The sequence below is a fragment of the Bubalus bubalis genome, chromosome 12 (genome assembly GCF_019923935.1).
Source record: "Bubalus bubalis isolate 160015118507 breed Murrah chromosome 12, NDDB_SH_1, whole genome shotgun sequence".
NCBI lineage: Eukaryota > Metazoa > Chordata > Mammalia > Artiodactyla > Bovidae > Bubalus > Bubalus bubalis.
In genome coordinates, this window is record NC_059168.1 from 67,464,166 (window position 1) to 67,485,435 (window position 21,270).

The 21,270-nt window shown below is 41.9% G+C and overlaps 1 protein-coding gene across 20 annotated transcripts in view; it reads right to left on the bottom strand.

The window, feature by feature from the left end:
- AAK1 (AP2 associated kinase 1) overlaps positions 1-21,270 on the bottom strand; it is a 165,965-nt gene that overhangs the window by 68,651 nt on the left and 76,044 nt on the right. For all 20 annotated transcript variants that reach the window (XM_045162274.1, XM_045162275.1, XM_045162277.1 and 17 more), the window contains exons 4-5: positions 3,099-3,207; positions 1,498-1,640 (exon numbers count right to left, since the gene is read on the bottom strand). In XM_045162274.1, coding sequence (XP_045018209.1) covers positions 1,498-1,640; positions 3,099-3,207 — 252 coding nt within the window. The remainder of the gene's footprint in view (positions 1-1,497; positions 1,641-3,098; positions 3,208-21,270) is intronic.

Genomic DNA, 21,270 nt, shown 5'->3' on the forward strand with positions numbered 1-21,270 from the left:
GAAATTTTCTGGAATTAGACAATGGTAATGGTTGCACACCCTTGTAAATATACTAAAACCCACCAACGTGTACATTCTAAAGGAGTAAATTTTATGGTATGTGAATTATACCTTAATTAAACTAAAAACCATCCTCATAACAGAAAAGCTAGTATGCTATTGTGATCCTCAAACTTTGAAATATACAAAAACCACCTGGGGTGCCTAAGATAAAAACTCCCAGGCTTCCCTGGTACCATCACAAACACTGTGGCCCGAAAGATTCAGTGGGGACCCAGCAGCCTGCATTTAACAAGCATGGGAGGGGATGATGATGTAAATGTTAGCCATGAAGCATGTTTCTCGAAACATAAGCATAATCAAAAGAAATTGCAATTTAGAATCAGAAGAGCTGGATTCAAATTCTGGTACTGCTCCTTCCCAGTTATACGACCTTAGTTAAGTCACTAACCTCTCTGCTCCCAAGTTTCACTGACCATAAAATGTTAACAAGAAAGTCTCTCACCCAAGAGACAGTGCGCATGCAGAGTCTTACAGAGCACACGGCACACAGTCCATGCTCCAAAGACTCTAGTGAACCCTGAGCAGGTGCCAATTCCATTCAACAAACGTCGTCAAGTGATTACAGTCTGAAAGGTCCGGTGCAAGGGAACAGTAATTCAGTCCAGTTGCTCAGTCATGTCCAACTCTTTGTGACCCCATGAATTGCAGCACGCCAGGCCTCCCTGTCCATCACCAACTCCCGGAGTTCACCCAAACTCACGTGCATCGAGTTGGTGATGCCATCCAGCCATCTCATCCTCTGTCGTCCCCTTCTCCTCCTGCCCCCAATCCCTCCCAGCATCAGAGTCTTTTCTTAGCGGGACAAAATTTTTAAATTATCAATTAATGGATTTTACAAAATATAAAATAGATTTAAAGACTAGGCACTGCTGTTTACAAACTTTAAATTAGCATATTACTACTCTTCATGACTCTAAAACAGTGAATTTTGGAGTTTATTAGGAAAAACAACAAAGATGTATTCAGGCATTTGACGATTATAAAGAACTTCTGAAAGCTACTTAACAATAAAATTGATACTATATTGAACTGTATGAGCATGCATGCTAAGCTGCTTCACTTGGGTCTGACTCTTTCTCACCCTATGGACCGTAGCCCCTCAGGCTCCTCTGTCCATGGGATTCTCTAGGCAAGAGTACTGAAGTGGGTTGCCATGTCCTCCTCCAGGGGATCTTCCCCACCCAGGGACCCAACTTGCATCTCTTATGTCTCCTGCATTGGCAGGCAGGTTCTTTACCGCTAGTACCACTTGGGAAGCTCTATTATACTGTACTGTTCTGCTATTTTTTTCTCTGTGCTTTCTCTCCCCAAGCAGAATGTCAACTCATAATTTGGTACCAAGCCTGACGCTTTTCCCATACCCTCATAACATTTACCCCACTCCTGGAGCAAGTAGAAAATACTCTGTAAGAAAGCTTCAGGGTGATCTGTTACCTTCAGGTCGCGGTGGATAATAGGAGTTTTGCACTGATGCAGGCGGGCGACAGCTTCACAGGTGTCACAAAATATCTGGAGTACTTCATTTTCTGTAAAACCTGTTTGCAGGCGCTGGTTCATTAGGTTGACCACTTGGCCTCCTGAAAGGGGTGCAGAGCAGAGGAAAGGTAATAAACATTCAGCCCCTTCACTTATTCAAGAGAATGAATGGCTGTCCACAGAGGAGCAACCTGGATTCGGCTAATTACTGGCTGAGCCAGGATTAAACCCCAGTATCTTGATTCCCAGCCTGCGACCTGTTTTCTACTGCTTCAAAACAGTTTCTTCATTTTATAAAGCAGCTCAGATGTGAGCTGCCCTCATTCTGTCTTCAAGATTAGCAGCAGAACTGACAACATGGTCCTGGCTCTGGTTGCCTGGTTATACTGTCCCCGTTGTACATCAGATGGGGCCACAGGTTCATCTTGCTGTATCTTTTAGTAAGAATCAGATTGCACAATAGACCCCAGGAGGAGGAAGAAGACAGTTTGATAGCCTGTACTTTAGGAACAGCTTGGTCTCTCTGGCTTTACTGCCTGCTGCCTGGTCTGCAGAAATGCTACATCAACACTTAACCCCTAGGACTGAAAGACTGATGACCTCGCTTAGAAAATTACCCAGCTCCCTGGATTCTCCTACTGCCTCATCTGTGAACATTTAGCTGTCCAAAAAGGAATGGCCAGGAGGAAACAATGCGGTACTATTTTATAAAGTCAGGCTAAACAGCTGTTACAGTAAAGGCTGGAATTATTGGTTAACATCATGTTTTTAGGATTAGCAACATATTTAATTTATGGACAGTGTCTTGAAAGGCAAGGACAATGTTAGTGGAACCAAGGGTGATTACAAAACTGGGCACCAAACAGTGAAAAAGCGACCCAAGAATGTAAGTGGCAGCTGCTAAGACCCAAAAAGCTGAACCTCCAAACAACAGCTGTATGAAATACAGTCAACTCTGAATACATTCATGCTCCAGCCTGGGTTTCCCAAGATAAATACTGCTCAAAATGCTAAGCTTTCAACTACTTAACTACTGTTAACAGCAGCATGATTTCAATGGAGCCTTATTGGCAATCCAAACTGGAGCAAGAAGAGGAGGGTCATTTCCATTAGACAAAAAGGATTCTTTCCCTCCCAATGCAAGGATGGTGGTGTGGGTGGAGAAGAGAACACACGAGTGAGGGAAGCTGAATTGTTTCTTTAGTCCATCTGGAGTCGGGTCTTTATTATGTGCCTTCATCATTTGCTTTAAAGCATCACAAAGAACACATTCATTCTCATCCTCAAACATCCACATTCACGTACAAGCACCAAACCTTCCAAAATCTAACAAAATTAGAGTTCTGTATTATCCACCAGTATTTGTGCCACTGATCTTTGCCATTGTAAGACTAACCAAGAAGTCACAGGAGGCTCTCTCTCAGCCTCTTTGTCTTCCAATCCTTAAAACCAGAACAACATACATTAGAGTACAGTTCCCGTTAACTGCGATGACCCCACCCCCTTGACAATCAAAGTCCTAGAGAAATGAGAGTGTACAATCTGGCTCATGTACTTACCCCTGCAGAAGTCCATCAGGATGAGAACTTCCCACACATCACCGCTACTCACACTGTTGATACTGGAGTCAATGTAACCCACGATGTTCTTATGCCCCGACAGGTCCCTCTGTAAAGAGTTGAGAAATAAATGATTCGTTACAGACACCAATAGAGACAGAGCAAGCCAGGTTTTTCCATTAGCACAGACAACTTAAATACACAGACCAACACTGACACTGAGCAGAAGTTAGACTAAGAAACAGGGTCAAGAGAACATTTCCACTGGTCTCTGAGAGTCATGGCCATATCTTCAATAGCAATTCTACAATCCAACTAAACCATAACACTCTCCTGAGTTCAGTTCAGTTGCTCAGTTGTGTCTGACTCTTTGAGACCCCAGGGACCTCAGCATGCCAGGCCTTCCTGTCCATCACCAACTCCCAGAGTTTACTCAAACTCATGTCCATTGAGTTGGTGATCCCATCCAGCCATCTCATCTTCTGTCATCCTCTTCTCCTCCTGCCTTCAATCTTTCCCAGCATCAGGGTCTTTTCCAATGAGTCAGTTCTTCGCATCCCATGGCCAAAGTATTGGAGTTTCAGCTTCAGCATCAGTCCTTCCAATGAATATTCAGGACTGATCTCCTTTAGGATGGACTGGTTGGATCTCCTTGCAGTCCAAGGGACTCTCAAGAGTTTTCTCCAAAACCACAGTTCAAAAGCATCAATTCTTCAGTGCTCAGCTTTCTTTATGGTCCAACTCTCACATCCATACATGACTACTGGAAAAACCACAGCCTTGATTAGACGGACCTTTGTTGGCAAAGTAATGCCTCTGCTTTTAATATGCTGTCTAGGTTGGTCATAACTTTCCTTCCAAGGAGTAAGCGTCTTTTGATTTCATGGCTGCAGTCACCATCTGCAGTGATTTTGGAGCTCAACACTCTCTTGAACTAGATTCTAAAACCAAATGGTCACAGGCTGCCTACTTGCTCAGGGCATCAGTCTTCCCTATAAGCCAGAAGCGAAGACTCTCATCTCTAGAAACACTGCAGAGGGGCTTAGAGGAGAGCACAGTACAAACTATTTAAATATGTGAATTTTTAATTCAGAAAAATGAAACTGATCATTTTTTTCCCGGTTGTAAAAACAACAAGTGAATTCAATTTGACTTTCAAACTATTCATACTGTTTTTCTCTCTTTAGGAAATATATGAAAAGAATAACTGCTTTTTAAAGTTTTGGAGGGACTACAATGGCAAGCATTTTGCTCACAATTAAGCCTTTCAAGCCAACCAACTGGGATAGAAGATGGGTTGTTTCCAGCTCTCTGGATAGAACAGCATATCTCAGGGCTGCCCGTGGAATTAATGTTTCAACGAGTACATATTGAGCACTTCTCATGTTTCAGGACCCATTCAGACACTGGAAGTTGCCTCATCCCTTGGTATGGTTACTTCAACATCCATAGAGGCAAACCTTCCTGAAAATGATGTTCAAAATCCAAGGTCAGTGGGCAAAAACTGAGCAAGCTGGGTAATAGGATTTATGCACAAATACAGAGTAAGGCCCTATTTTTAAACTAGTTTTAATAAATTGTTTTACTTCTGTTTAATAAAAATACACGGGAGGGAGGAGGCAAGAAACATGTGGTTCTGTAAGAGTTACCACCAATTTGGCAATTAGAACCATGAGAATAGTAACCCCCACCACACTGACTGGAGACCTCAGCTGTTCCAAGTGATAAAGTCTCTTTTAACGGGAAAATACATACCAAAACAAGAGGAGGCCTCACAGTATCAAACTAACACACCTGAACTCTGAGCATACAAATGAAAATTCCTTAGCATTTTCCTCGGAGTGAAGGAGTAAGAATGACTACTGCCTCAGAAAGGTAGAGCAAAGGTAGAAATGGGACCGCTTCTACTGGCAATGGGGAAATCACTGGAGATCTAGACAAGAACAGTTTCGGAGAAGGAATAAAATGAAGGAACAATGGAGCTGGACTTGCAAAGAACGGGAGTGGCGTACGTAGAACCAGTGACTTAGGATGACTCTTTCTGAACATTTTGAGCTGAAAAGGAGCAGCACTGAGGGAAAGGAAAGGGTGGGACTGAGCACTGGAGAGTGGCAGGAGCCAGGAGAGACAAGCTTTAAGATATAGAAGAGGATGGGGATAACTGATGCAACAAGGTCCTCTGAGTAGAAAGGGTCAGATTAGGAACACTGTTCTTTCAAAGGCATTTCTTTCCTGGCAAACAGGAAGGAAATAAGGATGGATATGCATATTGGTTTAAGGCTGGGGGAAAAAGGGAATTTGAGGGAGTTCTGTTCTGTTTGGGGGTAGAATGCAAGATTATCTTCCAAGCGTTAGGGAACGAGAAAGAAGCCTGATGAGAGAAATAAAAGGCTTCGAGCAACTGCTCTGGATAATTGACAAGGGAGATGATGACAGAAAAGCAGCCTCTGGAACTGAAGTTTCTCTAAACAGAAAGTGATTTCAGGGCTCATGTTTTAGAGGGACTGTGCTTCTCCCTGCTTTTCAGTCTTATCAACTCTTCTAGAACTTGTTTCCATTTACACAGTGCTAGAAGTAGGAACATGTAGACAGAATTTCTTTGAAACTAAAATGGAGCAGAAGATCCTGTTCTCCAAATGTTCACAGAAAGGAATGAAAGACTAATGTTTCTGTATTTAACTGTTTGGGAAAATAAAAATTAGCAAAGTCGCCTCTGAGTTTCTCTCACCCCAAGAGGAATAATTAAGCAACTGATAGAGCCAAGAGGAGGTCAAGAGGTATTAGAGGACGCACACTGGATAATCAATATCTGTAGATGGCATCTCAGAACAGTATGCCACGATGCTGGATGATTGGTCCAAGGCCAAATTCCTGTTCACCATGTCTTCTGCAAAGATCTAGAGATACGTTCAAGAAGAAAAGACCATCTCTTTGGAGGGAGACGATGGCATTTTACTTTTAATGGCTTGGAGTCCAGAAACATCTCAGATTTTAGAGTAAAATGTCACTGGTTTTTAAGTGATAGAGAAGATCTGTTTGATTGGCTGGGAAATGTAGAAAAAGGTCAAGAGGAAATCTTACTACAAGTTGAGATAGGCTCACATTCAGGGTCCAATGACAGCACTTCTCAACAGCAACAGGTGAGAGGATATCCAAGCTTTCCCCGGCTTGAGTTAAAAGACCAGCCCCACACTTACAGGAGAGATCTGGGCTGGAATCCACCGGGGAGGCACCTCAGTTACTACCTGTTTACTCAGGAAAAGGCAAAGTATAGGAAGATGCTCTGATGTCCTTGGTTACAACTATTATTTGGAGTATTGAGATAAAAGTCTACTTGCTAAGTCAAAATCTGATTTTCAGGGGAGTGGTGAATGTTCGGCTAAACTATGATCAGCTTATATATTACATTAAATCATGGAAGCAGTGATAAGTCTAATGACACTGTATTGTCATTCTAAACTATTTTTATTTATTTATTTGGCTGCATCGGGTCTTAGTTGTTGCACTCTGATTTGTTTTATGTGTCCCATCTTTCACGGCCACACAAAGACACTCTAGTTGTGGCAAGCAGGCTCAGCAGTCGCAGTGCAGGGGCTCAGCTGCTCCACGGTATGTGGGATCTTAGTTCCCCGACCAACAATCAAACCTGTGTCCCTTGCATTGGAAGGCAGATTCGTAACCACTGGACCACCAGGGAAGTCCCTAAACTTTAAATTAACATTAAACCACACTGATAAACATTATTAGAAGACCTACTTTATTGAATATGTTAGGGGAAGCACACTGACTGAAACCGCCCACCCTGGCCAGGCCCTTTAGTAACCATTCACATGAGTTGTTTTATGACAGGAGATCCTGGTAAAGAATACGGAACTAATAAGCCACCACCAACCGGAAGAGTTCGGGAAAGGTCAAAAGGAGACACCACATGTCCGTCCACTTCCCAGAATCCCTCTGGCTAGCATCCATCTTGGCTGGGTGATGCATGCGCCACCAGGAAAGACTATGAATTAGAATGCCTGGCCAAAGACAACCCGGAAACCAATCCATCACCATAAAATTCGAGACTGCGAGCCACGTGGCAGAGCAGTTCTCCTGGGTTCCCTTACCCTACTGCTCTCCACCCGGGTGCCTTTTCCCAATAAAATCTCTTGCCTTGTCAGTACATGTGTCTCCTCGGACAATTCATTTCCGAGTGTTAGACAAGAGCCCAGTTTCAGGCCCTGGAAGGGGTCCCCCTTCCTGCAACAAATAGATATTTAAAGTGTTTGTAGTTAACTTAGTAACTTTCATAGTTAAATGCTTGAAGTGATGACAAACTCTTTTCATAAACACACACAAACACTACCACTGGAAAATAAGGCCTTCTACCGGATCCTACAGATGATCAGAAACTTTAAGTTTATCTGTGGTCCTAATTAATGGTCATTCATTGGAAGGGCTGATGCTGAAGCTGAAACTCCAAAACTTTGGCCACCTGATGCGAAGAACTGACTCATCTAAAAAGACCCTGATACTGGGAAAGATTGAAGGCAGGAGGAGAAGGGGACAACAGAGGAAAAGATGGCTGGATGGCATCACCGACTCGATGGACATGAGTGTGAGCAAGCTCCGGGAGCTGGTGATGGATAGGGAAGCCTGACGTGCTGCAGTCCATGAGGACACAAAGAGTGGGACACGACTGAGTGACTGAACTGAATTAATGGTGCTTGTAGTGCAGAACAGCATTCTATCCCGAGCTTTTCTGCAGCAGGAAATTCCTACTAAGAATCTTAAAGCCTTACAAGAGAACAGAGGCCTCAATTCCTAAGTACATCTATAAAAACCTTCATTTTTATGTTCAAGAAAACAAAGAAGACAGCATTCTAAGTAGCATATCAATACTGTCACTCACCTCAAAATAGTCAAGTGAGTATGGTATGTAACTAACTCCCTTCTGTATCTTTTGCTCAGACCACTCTTCCTTGGAACATCAGCATGACAAATTCCTGCAAATTCCTGATGCAGATAGTGCTTGCATTTGCATACAATAAGCTTCCAAAGAGGTGTACTTACCCAAATAGTCAATGATTTCTGATTTTATGACACAGCACTATTGCTGCCAACTTCTAGCATTGCACTGTGATTTCACAAACAGTTTGAACCAAAGTTAGCTTCTTTCCCAAAGTTGCTTTGTAAAAGTCTTCTGTCTTACTATTCCTCTCCCACTCCTCTTCTCTATAACTCTAAATTTTCTCTGTACCTATTCTCTATAACTCTAAATTTCCTTTATAACTATAATTCACAAGCAAACAAAAACTATCAAATCTGGTGCAACAGTGAAAAGAAATGCTTTGAGATCTGGACTAGCGCTAGAGTTTCTACTGAAGGCTGTCGTATCTGAGGCCCTTGTGGATTTCTACCACATGAGTCCCAGATATAATCCTGCCTACACTTCATTTATGCTCCCTTTTCCAAGTCTTACTCATTAACTAATCCTGTATTTACAGAACAGATCTTTAAAGTCACTTAGAGTCTGATTCTAGAGCCATGCTGCTCAGACTTTAATGAGCAAGTGAATTACTTGGGGGCTGGGGGGTGGGGTGGGGTAGGGTCGAGGGGCTTCCGTTTGAAAACAGATCCTAATCCGGTAGCTTTGGGATAGAGCCTAGGGTGTTCCTGGTCAGTAGCACCTAAAGTGCCAAAGATCTAGGGCAGTACTCCTCAAAATGTGGTCCAAAACATTTTCTGAGTAGAAACAAGTTCATAAGGAGATAAGAAGCTTGCTCCAGGACATAAATCAATCCACTCACTAAGATGACTTCCTTTTCCTAGTGAGACTCCACCCATGAGGGAAGCAGTTCACTGATATATGTTCTAGGACAAGATCTTCGTGAAGCATACATTGATTGCCAACTGATTTTTGACAATGATGCCAAGACTCAGTGAGGAAGAGAACAGCGTTTTTCAAAAACTGGTGCTGGGACAACTGAAGATCTATATGCAAAAGAATGAAACTGGATACCTACCTCACACCATAAACCTCACCACTCCTCAAAATGGAACTAAGGAGAAACCTGAAGGGCTCCCTCAGCCCCCAAGTATAAAACCAAGCAGTTAATGATTAGGACAATAGAGTCACAGACTCAGTGTCTGATGCACACTCCTGAGTTGTTTTATAAATACTATAACTGCAACCAGAGGAAAAAAAAACTAACTGCATGATGAACCAGACTGTATCCATGACATAAGCTGCTCCATCTTGAGCAGTACTGAATCAATGTTTAGCACAATTCCAAGAACAGGCCTCATGAGAATGGGATTAACATCATTGCTTGTAACAATCTGAATCATTCTGGGCATTAAAGTAATTGTAGCTTGCTCTGCCTGTCTATATAAGTAGGCAACTAAAACTATCAGCAAAGAAATGCTGACATCTTCCACTCTGAGAATATGGTTCCCTATGTCAATTTCTTCTACGAAGAAGTTATAGAAGATGGACCTTTGCCCCTGCTGCTGCTGCTAAGTCGCTTCAGTTGTGTCCGACTCTGTGAGACCCCAGAGACGGCAGCCCACCAGGCTCCCCCGTCCCTGGGACTCTCCAGGCAAGAACACTGGAGTGGGTTTGCCCCTAATTCCACAGAAATGGAATGACGTTGCACCATAGGGAACCGAGGGCAGCTCTTTTGCTCCTTTCCTGTTTGCTCATTTCTCTTTCCCTCCAACTTTGAAAGAAACTAATTAACCTGTTGATTCTTTTCCCAGATTAAAAAAAAAAAGAATTAAGTAGTTAAAGAATGACTAGCTCTCTATACCCAACAGCCCTCTTAGCAGTCTTGCTCACAGATCACATGGCAAGATAACATCTGAAGAGTCAGCAGCCTGCACACAATGGAGAAAGATGCAGAACCCAACCTCTTGCCCTGATGATTCACTGAGATTCTCCCTTCTTCCCCCACCTTCCATCTCCCGCTTTATGAACTGTCATGGCTGACCAGAACCTTCAGAGTTGGTCTCAGGACATATTCTCCCCAGACTGGCCACCTTCTCCTGAGATTGTCAGCTTTTCTGATTAAAGCACCTTGTTTTTCTTCTTTGAAAATACTTATTTATTTGGTTGTGCCAGGTCTTAGCTGCAGCATGCAGGCTCTTTTAGTTGAGGCATGTGGGATCTAGTTCCCCTACCAGGGATGAAACCTGGGACCCTTGCACTGGGTGTACAGAGTCTTCGCCACTGGACCACCAGGGAAGTCCTTAAAACACCTTTCCTTCTATCGACACTTGCTTCTCAATTATTTGCTTTTGAGCACTGAGCAGCCAAACCTGAATTTAGTAACAAAAGTGGACCACAAATCTAAAAAATTCCTCAAAGAAAATATATGTGCAAATCTTCATGATGTTGGGTTAGTCAGTGATTCTTAGATTTTGACACCTAAAGCATAAGCAATCAAAGAAAAAACAGATAAACTTCATTTCATCAAGATTAAAAACTTTTGTGCTTCAAAGGATACTATGAAGAAAGTAAAGACAGTGCAAAGAATGGAATAAAAACTTGCAAATCATTCATCTGATAAGGGTCTGTTAAGTTCAGTTCAGTCCCTCAGTCGTGTCCAACTCTTTTCGACCCCATGAACTGCAGCACGCCAGGCCTCCCTGTCCATCACCAACTCCCAGAGTTCACTCAAACGCATGTCCATTGAGTCGGTGATGCCATCCAGCCATCTCATCCTCTGTCATCCCCTTCTCCTCCTGCCCCCAATCCCTCCCAGCATCAGAGTCTTTTCCAATGAGTCAACCCTTCGCATGAGGTGGCCAAAGTACTGGAGTTTCAGCTTTAGCATCATTCCTTCCAAAGAACACCCAGGGCTGATCTCCTTTAGAATGGACTGGTTGGATCTCCTTGAAGTCCAAGGGACTCTCAAGAGTCTTCTCCAACACCACAGTTCAAAAGCATCAATTCTCTGGCGCTCAGCTTTCTTCACAGTCCAACTCTCACATCCATACATGACCACTGGAAAAACCATAGCCTTGACTAGACGAACCTTTGTTGGCAAAGAAATGTCTCTGCTTTTGAATATGCTATCTAGGTTGGTCATAACTTTCCTTCCAAGGAGTAAGCGTCTTTTAATTTCATGGCTGCAACCACCATCTACATTGATTCTGGAGCCCCCCCAAAATAAAGTCTGACACTGTTTCCACTGTTTCCCCATCTATTTCCCATGAAGTGATGGGACCAGATGCCATGATCTTCGTTTTCTGAATGTTGAGCTTTAAGCCAACTTTTTCACTCTCCTCTTTCACTTCCATCAAGAGGCTTTTTAGTTCCTCTTCACTTTCTGCCATAAGGGTGGTGTCATCTGCATATCTGAGGTTATTGGTATTTCTCCCAGAAATCTTGATTCCAGCTTGTGCTTCTTCCAGCCCAGCGTTTCTCATGATGTACTCTGCATAGAAGTTAAATGAGCAGGGTGACAATATACAGCCTTGACGTACTCCTTTTCCTATTTGGAACCAGTCTGTTGTTCCATGTTCTAACTGTTCTAACATGTTCTAACAGTTCTAACTGTTGCTTCCTGACCTGCATACAGGTTTCTCAAGAGGCAGGTCAGATGGTCTGGTATTCCCATCTCTTTCAGAATTTCCCACAGTTTATTGTGATCCACACAGTCAAAGGCTTTGGCATAGTCAGTAAAGCAGAAATAGATGTTTTTCTGGAACTCTCTTGCTTTTTCCATGATCCAGCAGATGTTGGCAATTTGGTGTCTGGTTCCTCTGCCTTTTCTAAAACCATCTTGAACATCTTGAAGTTCATGGTTCACGTATTGCTGAAGCCTGGCTTGGAGAATTTTGAGCATTACTTTACTAGTGTGTGAGATGAGTGCAATTGTGTGGTAGTTTGAGCATTCTTTGGCATTGCCTTTCTTTGGGATTGGAATGAAAACTGACCTTTTCCAGTCCTGTGGCCACTGCTGAGTTTTCCACATTTGCTGGCATATTGAGTGCAGCACTTTCACAGCATCATCTTTCAGGATTTGAAATAGCTCCACTGGAATTCCATCACCTCCATTAGCTTTGTTCATAGGGATGCTTTCTAAGGCCCACTGGACTTCACATTCCAGGATGTCTGGCTAAGGGTCTAGTATCCATTTTATACAGATGACTCTTATCAAAGAGCATATGATAAGAACAAGGAAAGATGCTAAACACCATTAATTACTAGGAAAATGCAAAGCAAAATTATAAGATTATCACTTCATAACAACTAGAATGGCTGTAATAAAAAACAGAAACAATAAAAAGTGTCAGCAAGGATATGGAGGTTGGAAGCTGCATACACTGCCAGCAGGAATGTAAATAGTGCTGCTTCTATGGAAAATAGTTTGGCATTTTCTCAAAAAGTAAAGTTACCATTTTGCCTTGTAATTTTACCCCTAAGTATATATCCGAGAGAAATGAAACATTATGTTCACAAAAGCTTGTATATAGATGTCGGTAACAGCATTATTCTTAATAGTCAAAGAGTGAAAAAAACCCAGCTGTCCATCAGAATAAACAAAATGTGGTATATCCATACAAAGGATTCCCAGGTGGCTCAGTGGTAAGAACCCACCTACCAATACAGGAGATGCAGGAGACATGGGTTCAACCCTTTGGCTGGAGAGATCCCCTGAAGGAGGAAATGACAACCCACTCTAGTATCCTTGCCTGAAAAATCCCATGGATAGAGGCGCCTGATGGGTTACAGCCCATGGTATGGCCAAGAGTCAGACACGACTGAGCGACTGATCATGCATGCATTCATACCCATAAAATGGAATATCACACAGTCACAGTAAGGAATAAAGTACTGAAACGCTACAACATGGATAAACTTTGAAAACATTAAGCTAAGTGAGAGATGTCAGACACAAGATCTTATTGTATGAGCCCTTTTATAAGAAATATGCAGAATAAGTAACAGAAAGCAGATTAATGGCTGCCAAGGACTAGGGGCAGGGGGAATGGAGAGTGACTGCTAGCGGGTGTGGGGTTTCCTTTCAGGGTGATGGGAAAAAAAAATTCTGGAATTTGATAAATGGTGATGGGTGAATGATATTGTAAGTAAAAAAGTCCCTGAGTTATACTTAAATTATATTTATATTTAAAAGGATGAATCTCAATTTACAAAGAAAAGTAGTATGACAAGATGGGAAAAAATAAAAATAAAATATACAAGGGGGTAAAGAAAAAGAAAATAAGATCTTTTGACTAGCACTGATCTAAAGCAGTCAGGCAGTCCATGCATGAATCCCTGCTATAGCCTTTTGACCAGAAATTTTCCTAGATTAAGATGACTTTCTCCGGCCTTCAGCCCATCTGCAGACAGCTGTCGCTGTTGATCTTCTTTCAGTTCAGTTCAGTTCAGTTGCTCAGTTGTGTCCGATTTTTGCAACCCCATGAATTGCAGCACGCCAGGCCTCCCTGTCTATCACCAAGTCCCGGAGTTTACCCAAACTCATGTCCATCGAGTCGGTGATGCCATCCAGCCATCTCATCCTCTGTCGTCCCCTTCTCCTCCTGCCCCAAATCCCTCCGAGCATCAGGGTCTTTTCCAATGAGTCAACTCTTCGTATGCAGTGGCCAAAGTATTGGAGTTTCAGCTTCATCATCAGTCCTTCCAATGAACACCCAGGACTTATATCCTTTAGGATGGACTGGTTGGATCTTCTTGCAGTCCAAGGGACTCTCAAGAGTCTTCTCCAACACTTCTTTACATCCAGCTAAAAACTTCCACCATCTGATTCTAGACTGTCTTCTTCAGAACAAAAGAACAAGCTGCATCTATTTTTTCACTTTCCAAACAACTGAAATATTATTTAGACTTATTATTATTGAAATATTATTATTTAGAAAAAAATTATAAGTTTTTTTCTTCTCTAGGTTAAACACACCCACTTTCTTTGACATGGTTTTTAGTCACACCACCATTTTGGCTGCTCCCACATTTAAACACTTCATTTTGTCTATATCCTTTCTGTAAGACTGGCCCCAGGGAATGAATGAAATATGCAGGCCTGGTCTGACTCATGAAGAGCAGACCAGCACTGTCACTCTCTATTAATTCCATTAATGTAACTAAAAATTATATTCTTTTTGGGGGGCATCTACATCATGCTATACAATCATATCAAGTTAACTGACCACTAAAACTTTTAAGTCGTTTTCTATTTGTGCTGCTTTTAATCTCTGCCTTCCCAGAACTGTGCTTGTAAGGTTGATTAGAACAAAAAAAACCCCTCAAGTATATGACCTTACCTTGCTATTTCATCTCATTATAATCAGTCCATTACTCCGATTTTAAGGATAATTTTGATCCTAGTTCTATCATCCAATGCAGTTATTATACTGTCCAACTTTATACTTGGCACACAATTGATAGATATGTCTTCTACTTCTTTAGAGTAGAAGCTATTTATTAAATGTAAAATAACAAAGTTAATGGTAAGCTGCAGTGCTTTTTTCTTAGAAAGTTCCCTCCAAACTAATAGCACATCACTGATCAGAGACCATTACAAACAGTAGCAATTACACTCAGTATCCAGCCTAGACTCTCCATCTTGCTCACAGATCTCTGGTGAATGCCTTTATTCAAATGACACAGTCCACAGTCACTGGATCTATGGCACTCCCATGAGCTCCCTATCCAAAAACCTTCCCAAAGGAGGACATGATGGTGATAGCCCATGGTTTGTCCTTACTCAACCTGAAGGCTCTTTGGATCCTTTCTTACTCATCTAAGTGACTATAAAACAGCTTAAAATTTAATTAAAAAATGAGTAACACATTAACTTCAAAAACCAAAACATAGCAGACAAGTATTTTCAAATCCAGTCCCCATCTCCTTCAGGGAACCCTCCCCTTTCTCTCCCTTCTTTCCTTCTGTCATTCCTCTTTCTCTTCCATCCTTCCAGTGTTTTCTCAAGCAAATTTAAACAATATGTATTATATACACATATAACTCAGAGAGGTAGGGCTGAGCCTCTATTGGACAGAAGTTGGAGTCTGCTGCTGCTGCTAAGTCGCTTCAGTCGTGTCCGACTCTGTGCGACCCCAGAGACAGCAGCCCACCATGCTCCCCCGTCCCTGGGATTCTCCAGGCAAGAACACTGGAGTGGGTTGCCATTTCCTTCTCCAATGCATGAAAGTGAAAAGTGAAAATGAAGTCGCTCAGTCGTATCCGACTCTTTGCGACCCCCTGGACTGCAGCCTACCAGGCTCCTCCATCCATGGGATTTTCAAGGCAAGAGTACTGGAGTGGGGTGCCATTGCCTTCTGTGGTTAAAAATATTGCACAGGACTTTCGATTAAAAGTAGTAGCAAATTGTTTCAAAAGTTGAATACATGTATTTATCTCTGCTTCCTTCAAAAGCCTTACTAAATGATGTAAAGTATTTATTTTTAGAAATGAATGAAGTAATTTATTTTTGGCTGCACTGGGTCTTCGTAGTTGTGAGTGAGCTTTCTCTAGCTGCAGTGTGTGGGCTTCTCATTGCAGTGGCTTCTCTAGTTGTGGAACATGAGCTCTAGAGCGCACGGGCTTCAGTGGTCATGGCCCCTGGGCTCTAGAGCGCACAGGCTTCAGTGGTCGTGGCCCCTGGGCTCTAGAGTGCATGGGCTTCAGTGGTCATGGCCCCTGGGCTCTAGAGCGCATGGGCTTCAGTGGTCGTGGCCCCTGGGCTCTAGAGCGCACAGGCTTCAGTGGTCGTGGCCCCTGGGCTCTAGAGCGCACAGGCTTCAGTGGTCGTGGGCCCCGGGCTCTAGAGCGCACGGGCTTCAGTGGTTGTGGCCCCGGGCTCTAGAGTGCACTGGCTTCAGTGGTTCTGGCCCCCAGGCTCTAGAGTGCACGGGCTTCAGTGGTTGTGGCTCACAGGCTTAGCTGCTCCACAGCATGTGGAATCTTCCCAGACCAGGGATGGAACCTCTGTCCCCTGCATTGGCAGGTGGATTCCTATCCACAGTACCATCAGGGAAGTCCAAGTGTTTAATTTTTAAAAAGGCATAAACAGAAGACTTCTGCTTCTGGGAAGGTGAAGTAGATGTACTTTTTCATTTCCTCCTGCTAAGTACACTTATTTTGTACATAAAACTGAATTTAAAATAATTGACTTAATAACAAAAGTCTGAAATGCTGAGTAGAAGGCAGACTGAATAGGAACTTTGGGACCCAAGGAACAACACAGTGGTGAGCTGCCTGGGTTTTCTTTTTGCCGTACGTTTCCCCGACTGAAAACTGAAGAAGCCAGCAAACTGAAACCACCAATGGGTGCAGACCTAAAAAGTCTGCCCTCTCCAGACAGACCCAGAAAAGGGGCAACCCAGTAAGACAGAACTCATAGAAACTAACTGCTCTATGCCAGACAAAAGCCAAGGAAAAAACCGGCAGCCCTGACCCAGCCATGCCAGTAAACACCAAATGGAGAGCCTAGACTTCCAACCTCACTAGTCTGCAACAAATCCCCCAACCTTCCCTTCCGGGTAGGCAGTGTCAGGAGAGGGCTGCATCAGGACCTTCAGCTCTGAGGTGCTGGGAGAGGAGGCCAAGCAGAGAGTCAAGACTTCCACAAACACCAGGTGGTAACAAGGTCAACTCCCACCACCACGGTATCAACTGAAGCCATAGAGGGGATAGCAGCAAGGCACTCCCACGTCCCAGGCAGGGAAGGATCCGTGCAAGCCTAACAGGAAACTAGAACTTTTACCTCAATCCAGTAATAATGAGAAGCACTTTCTGGGGTGAAAACAGAGGCCCCACAGGAAACCTGAACTACCTCCACCTAGTAGTAACAAGAGGGCACTTTCCAAGTCCCATCAATCCTCCACCAGAGCAGAAGAAACCAGGCAGAACAGGATGTTGACAGAAGATTCAGAAGCTCATAGCACAATATGAAAGCGTTGATATTGTCTGTCATACCAAGAACTAGGAAGATCTCAAGCCACATCTATTGACAAGACAGCAGTCAACAGATGCCAAAATGAAGGTGACCAAGAAAACAGATTTGGGCTTCTCTGATAGCTCAGTTGGTAAAGAATCCACCTGCAATGCAGGAGACCCTGGTTCAATTTCTGGGTTGGGAAGATCCCCAGGAGAAGGGAAAGGCTACCCACTCCAGTATTCTGGCCTGGAGAATTCCATGAACTGTATAGTCCATGGGGTCACAAAGAGTCGCACACGACTGAGTGACTTTCACTTCAAAATTTCACTTCAAAAAGACAGAATCATCCAGTTATATTAAGCAGTTATGACAAAAGTGCTTAAACCAGCAATTAAGGACATGCTTGAAACAAATGAACAAACAGAAAGCCTCAGCAAAGAAACAAGAAGTGTCATCAAAAACCCAGAAAACCTAAAGAACCACCAAATGGAAATTTTAGAACTGAGAAATGCAATAACCAAAGCAAAAAGCACAATGGATGGGCTCATCAGCAGAATGGAAGGGAGAGAGCAAAGAATCAGTGAACTGAAAGATGGAACAACAGGAATTACCCAGTATGGACCAAAGATAGCAAACAGATTCAAGGGGGAGAAAAAGGACAAAATTAATATGCCTAAGAACAAACTGATATGAATAAAGGATTGAGTAAATAATTAAATGAGGGAGATGTGCAGTAAGGTTAGAAAAGGAAGTTAAAGAGAAACACATCAGAAAGGAAAAAATAAAACTGCCTCTATTTGTCAACGACATGGTGGCATACATAGAAAATCCTAAAGATTGGAGAAAAAATTCATAGAACCAGTAAACAAGGTCAGCAAGGTTACAAGATACAAAATAAACACAGAAAAATCAACTGATTTTCTACATCCCAGCAGTAAAAATATGAGCACTGGAATTAATTATCCCATACCATTTATACTCGCTCAAAACAAAAACCAAAACCAAGGTATAAATCTCAGAACACATACAAGGCCTGTATGCTGAAAACTACACAATGTTGATGAAAGAAATCAAGATGTAAATAAATGGAGAGAGGTGCCATATTCATTTACTGGAATACTAAACAGAGAAAAGATGTCATTTCTCCCCAAATTGATATACCAGTTTAATGAAATTATAGCAGAACATTCTGTAGATATGATAAGATTATTCTAAAATTTATATGAAAAGACAAAAGAATGAGAATAATTAAGAAATAATTTTCAGAAAAAAAAGAAGTAGGAGGAATCAGTCTGATTTCAAGACTTATTATAAAGCTATAGTAATCAAGGCTGCGTGGTGCTGGTGGATGAACAGACACAGAGATTAATGGAACAGAACAGAAAATAGAGAAATGTCTGGAGATCAACCCTCACAAATAAGCCCAACTGATTTTTTACAAGAATACTCAAAGAAGGAAAGATCACCTTTTCAACAAATGAACACCCACAAACAATAAAATAAACTTCACCCTAAGTCTCATGCCTTAAAGTTAACTCAAAATGGCTCACAGACTTAAATGCAAAATGTAAACACTTACAGAAAAGAGTAAATAAATAAAATCTTCAGGACTGAGAGCCAGGCAGAGTTCTTAGAAGTTACACCAAAAACACAATCCCCCAAAGGAAAAACTAATAAACTGGACTTCATCAAAATCCCAAACAAAACAAAACCAAAAAGAAGGGTCTTAGAAATTAAAAAGCCTGATATATAAAAAAATGCAACAGTTTGGTTGAATATAAAGTTGAGAAAATTTGCTGGAAAGTAGAAGGATAAGACAAAGAAATGAAAAATGGAAGGAAGAAAACAAAAAGTCAGAAAATCAGTTCAGGAGAACTAACATCCAAATACTAGTAGTAAAGGAAGACAGAAAAGGAAATCATCAAATGAGACCAAATGAAATTCTCCCCACACAAGGATATGAGTTTGTAGATTAAATGAGACCACCAAACAACAAACCTAATAAATTAAAAAATGCACCCACCAAGATATATCATCAATTTTGTAACACTGTAAGCAAAGAAGAATTTACAAATTTCTAGGGAGAGAAAATGGGTCACAGCCAAAGGACAAGGTATTAGAATGACTTTGGATTTCCCAAACTCAACAATGAAGCTAAAACACAGTAGAGCAATGCTTTCAATATCTCAATGATACTATTTCCAATCCAGACTTCTATATGCAAACTACCACATGTGTGAATGTAAAACAAAGATACTTCCAGACCTGCAAGTTATCAAAAACTGACCTACAGTACATCAGGAAGCTCCTGGAGGACAAGTTCCCCCAAAAGGAGAAAGCAGAGCGAAAAGAGGAGGCGACAAATCTGACAAGAAAGAGAAGCAAAAAGAATGGCCAGAAAATCCCAAGACAAGACAGTAAACTGTCCTAGAGAGCAACCAACTCAGATTTCATCAAGTCTGAAGACTGACAGAGATTTCCTCAAGATGATAAAACAGAACATGTTCAGAAGTATTTTTAAAAGGATTTAAACAATTTGGGGGAGAGTTTGAAATTGTGCAAAAACACACAGAAAACTGAGATTTAAAAAACCTAAAAAACAAAAAAAAGACAATGATTAATTCCAGTGGGGAGAAAAAAAAGAAAGGAACAGTCATCATAGTCCACTTAGAAGATTCGGCAAAAACAATGTTTTCTTACATAATAATGTAAAAACTAATATTAACATAAATGACAGATTGCCAAACTTATGGCTATTTTGGAAGAATGGGAATGAGAATAATGAAAGTATTTGGAGGGAAGGGCATGTAGGGAATGAAAGAACGCCAACTTTTTACTTTCCATAGTACGTATTGCCTAAAATGGAGGGGGGGAGAACAATTAGCAACATCAGCTTGTTACTTAGAAATATATCAAATGAACCCACTAAAAGTGGTGGCCTCAGGGACCTTGCAATGGCACAGGAGGACCCCTCAGGGAACTGCTTGATGTTTTTTGTAATAAGCTTACTCCAATTATTTGAGTGTTCAAGTTTTGGAAAAATATAAACTAAAAAATCAAATTCTCATTGCTAATACATGGCTGCCGCAGAATGTGAACCATGTAATTTAATTCCAAATCAGGTCCATTAATTTATGAGCTCCTAAGGGGCCCACAACTTCTTAGCTGCTTTACTCCAACACCTGCCTAGCACAAAATAAGCCCTCCAAACTCGTTTCTGAATGAGTGGGAGAAAGTTAAAGAGTGGGATTAACTCTAACACCTGAAAATGAATGAGAAAGGCATTTTGGCAGAGGAGAGAGCAGAAGGGAAGAGAGGAAGTGGAGTGGGAGAGCTGAGCAAGGAGAAGGGGCGGTGGGGGAGGAGGAACAGCATCCAGGAAACACTGGGTGGAGAAAGGGAAACACAGCAGCGTGGCTGTGGGGAGCCAAGTGGTGGGGCAGCGGGAGGACACTGGCGCCTGAGGACAGATCCACACGGCCCTGACTATATGTCTATCAGCCTTGGGGGGTGTTTTTGCTTGCTTTGCAATGACAGCAACATTTATTTCTGTCAACAGTTTCTTCCCAAATAGTTTTAGCTTTCTGGAATCTACACATCACCAGGCTCTCTCAAGTCCTGAGCTGTACCACTTGCTACTCTACAAGCAGCCGCTGAAAGGGCAGTCGCACAATGGCAAGCAAAGCCTGGGGGATCCCCACGTTGCCACTCTTACCCATTTTCTGGACCTCTTTCTTAATGCGCTTACCAAGAGCATTAAAATGCAGGGCACAAAGGAGCCATCACCCCTAGGTGACATGTGCGTCTGCTACAATCATTATTCATATATTCATTTCATCCAAAGTTTAAGTAGTTCCTTTATGTTAGGCAATGTACTGGAATACAAAGTCTCTGGTTTCAAATAACTTACTTTCTAAATTACTTATAAAATAACATGATAAGGAACACAACTGACACAAACAAAAGTACTGAGGAAACACAAAGGCATAATAAAGGACTACCCAAATTTCTTAAATGTGTAATGTCAAACAGAACTGAAAGAAAGTGAATACTCCAACAAACTCCCATATACGCATCACCCTGCTGGTGCAATAATCAATTCATTGCCAATCTTGTTTCTCTTCTAAACCCACTCATTTAATTTCAAGAAATCACATTATTTCATCCACAAATATTTCATCAACTATCTAACAGATGGGGTCTCTTTCTTTAAACACAAGAAGAACCTAAATCCTGAAAACTGAGGATTTATGAAGTGAGATATAATTAATATATAAAAG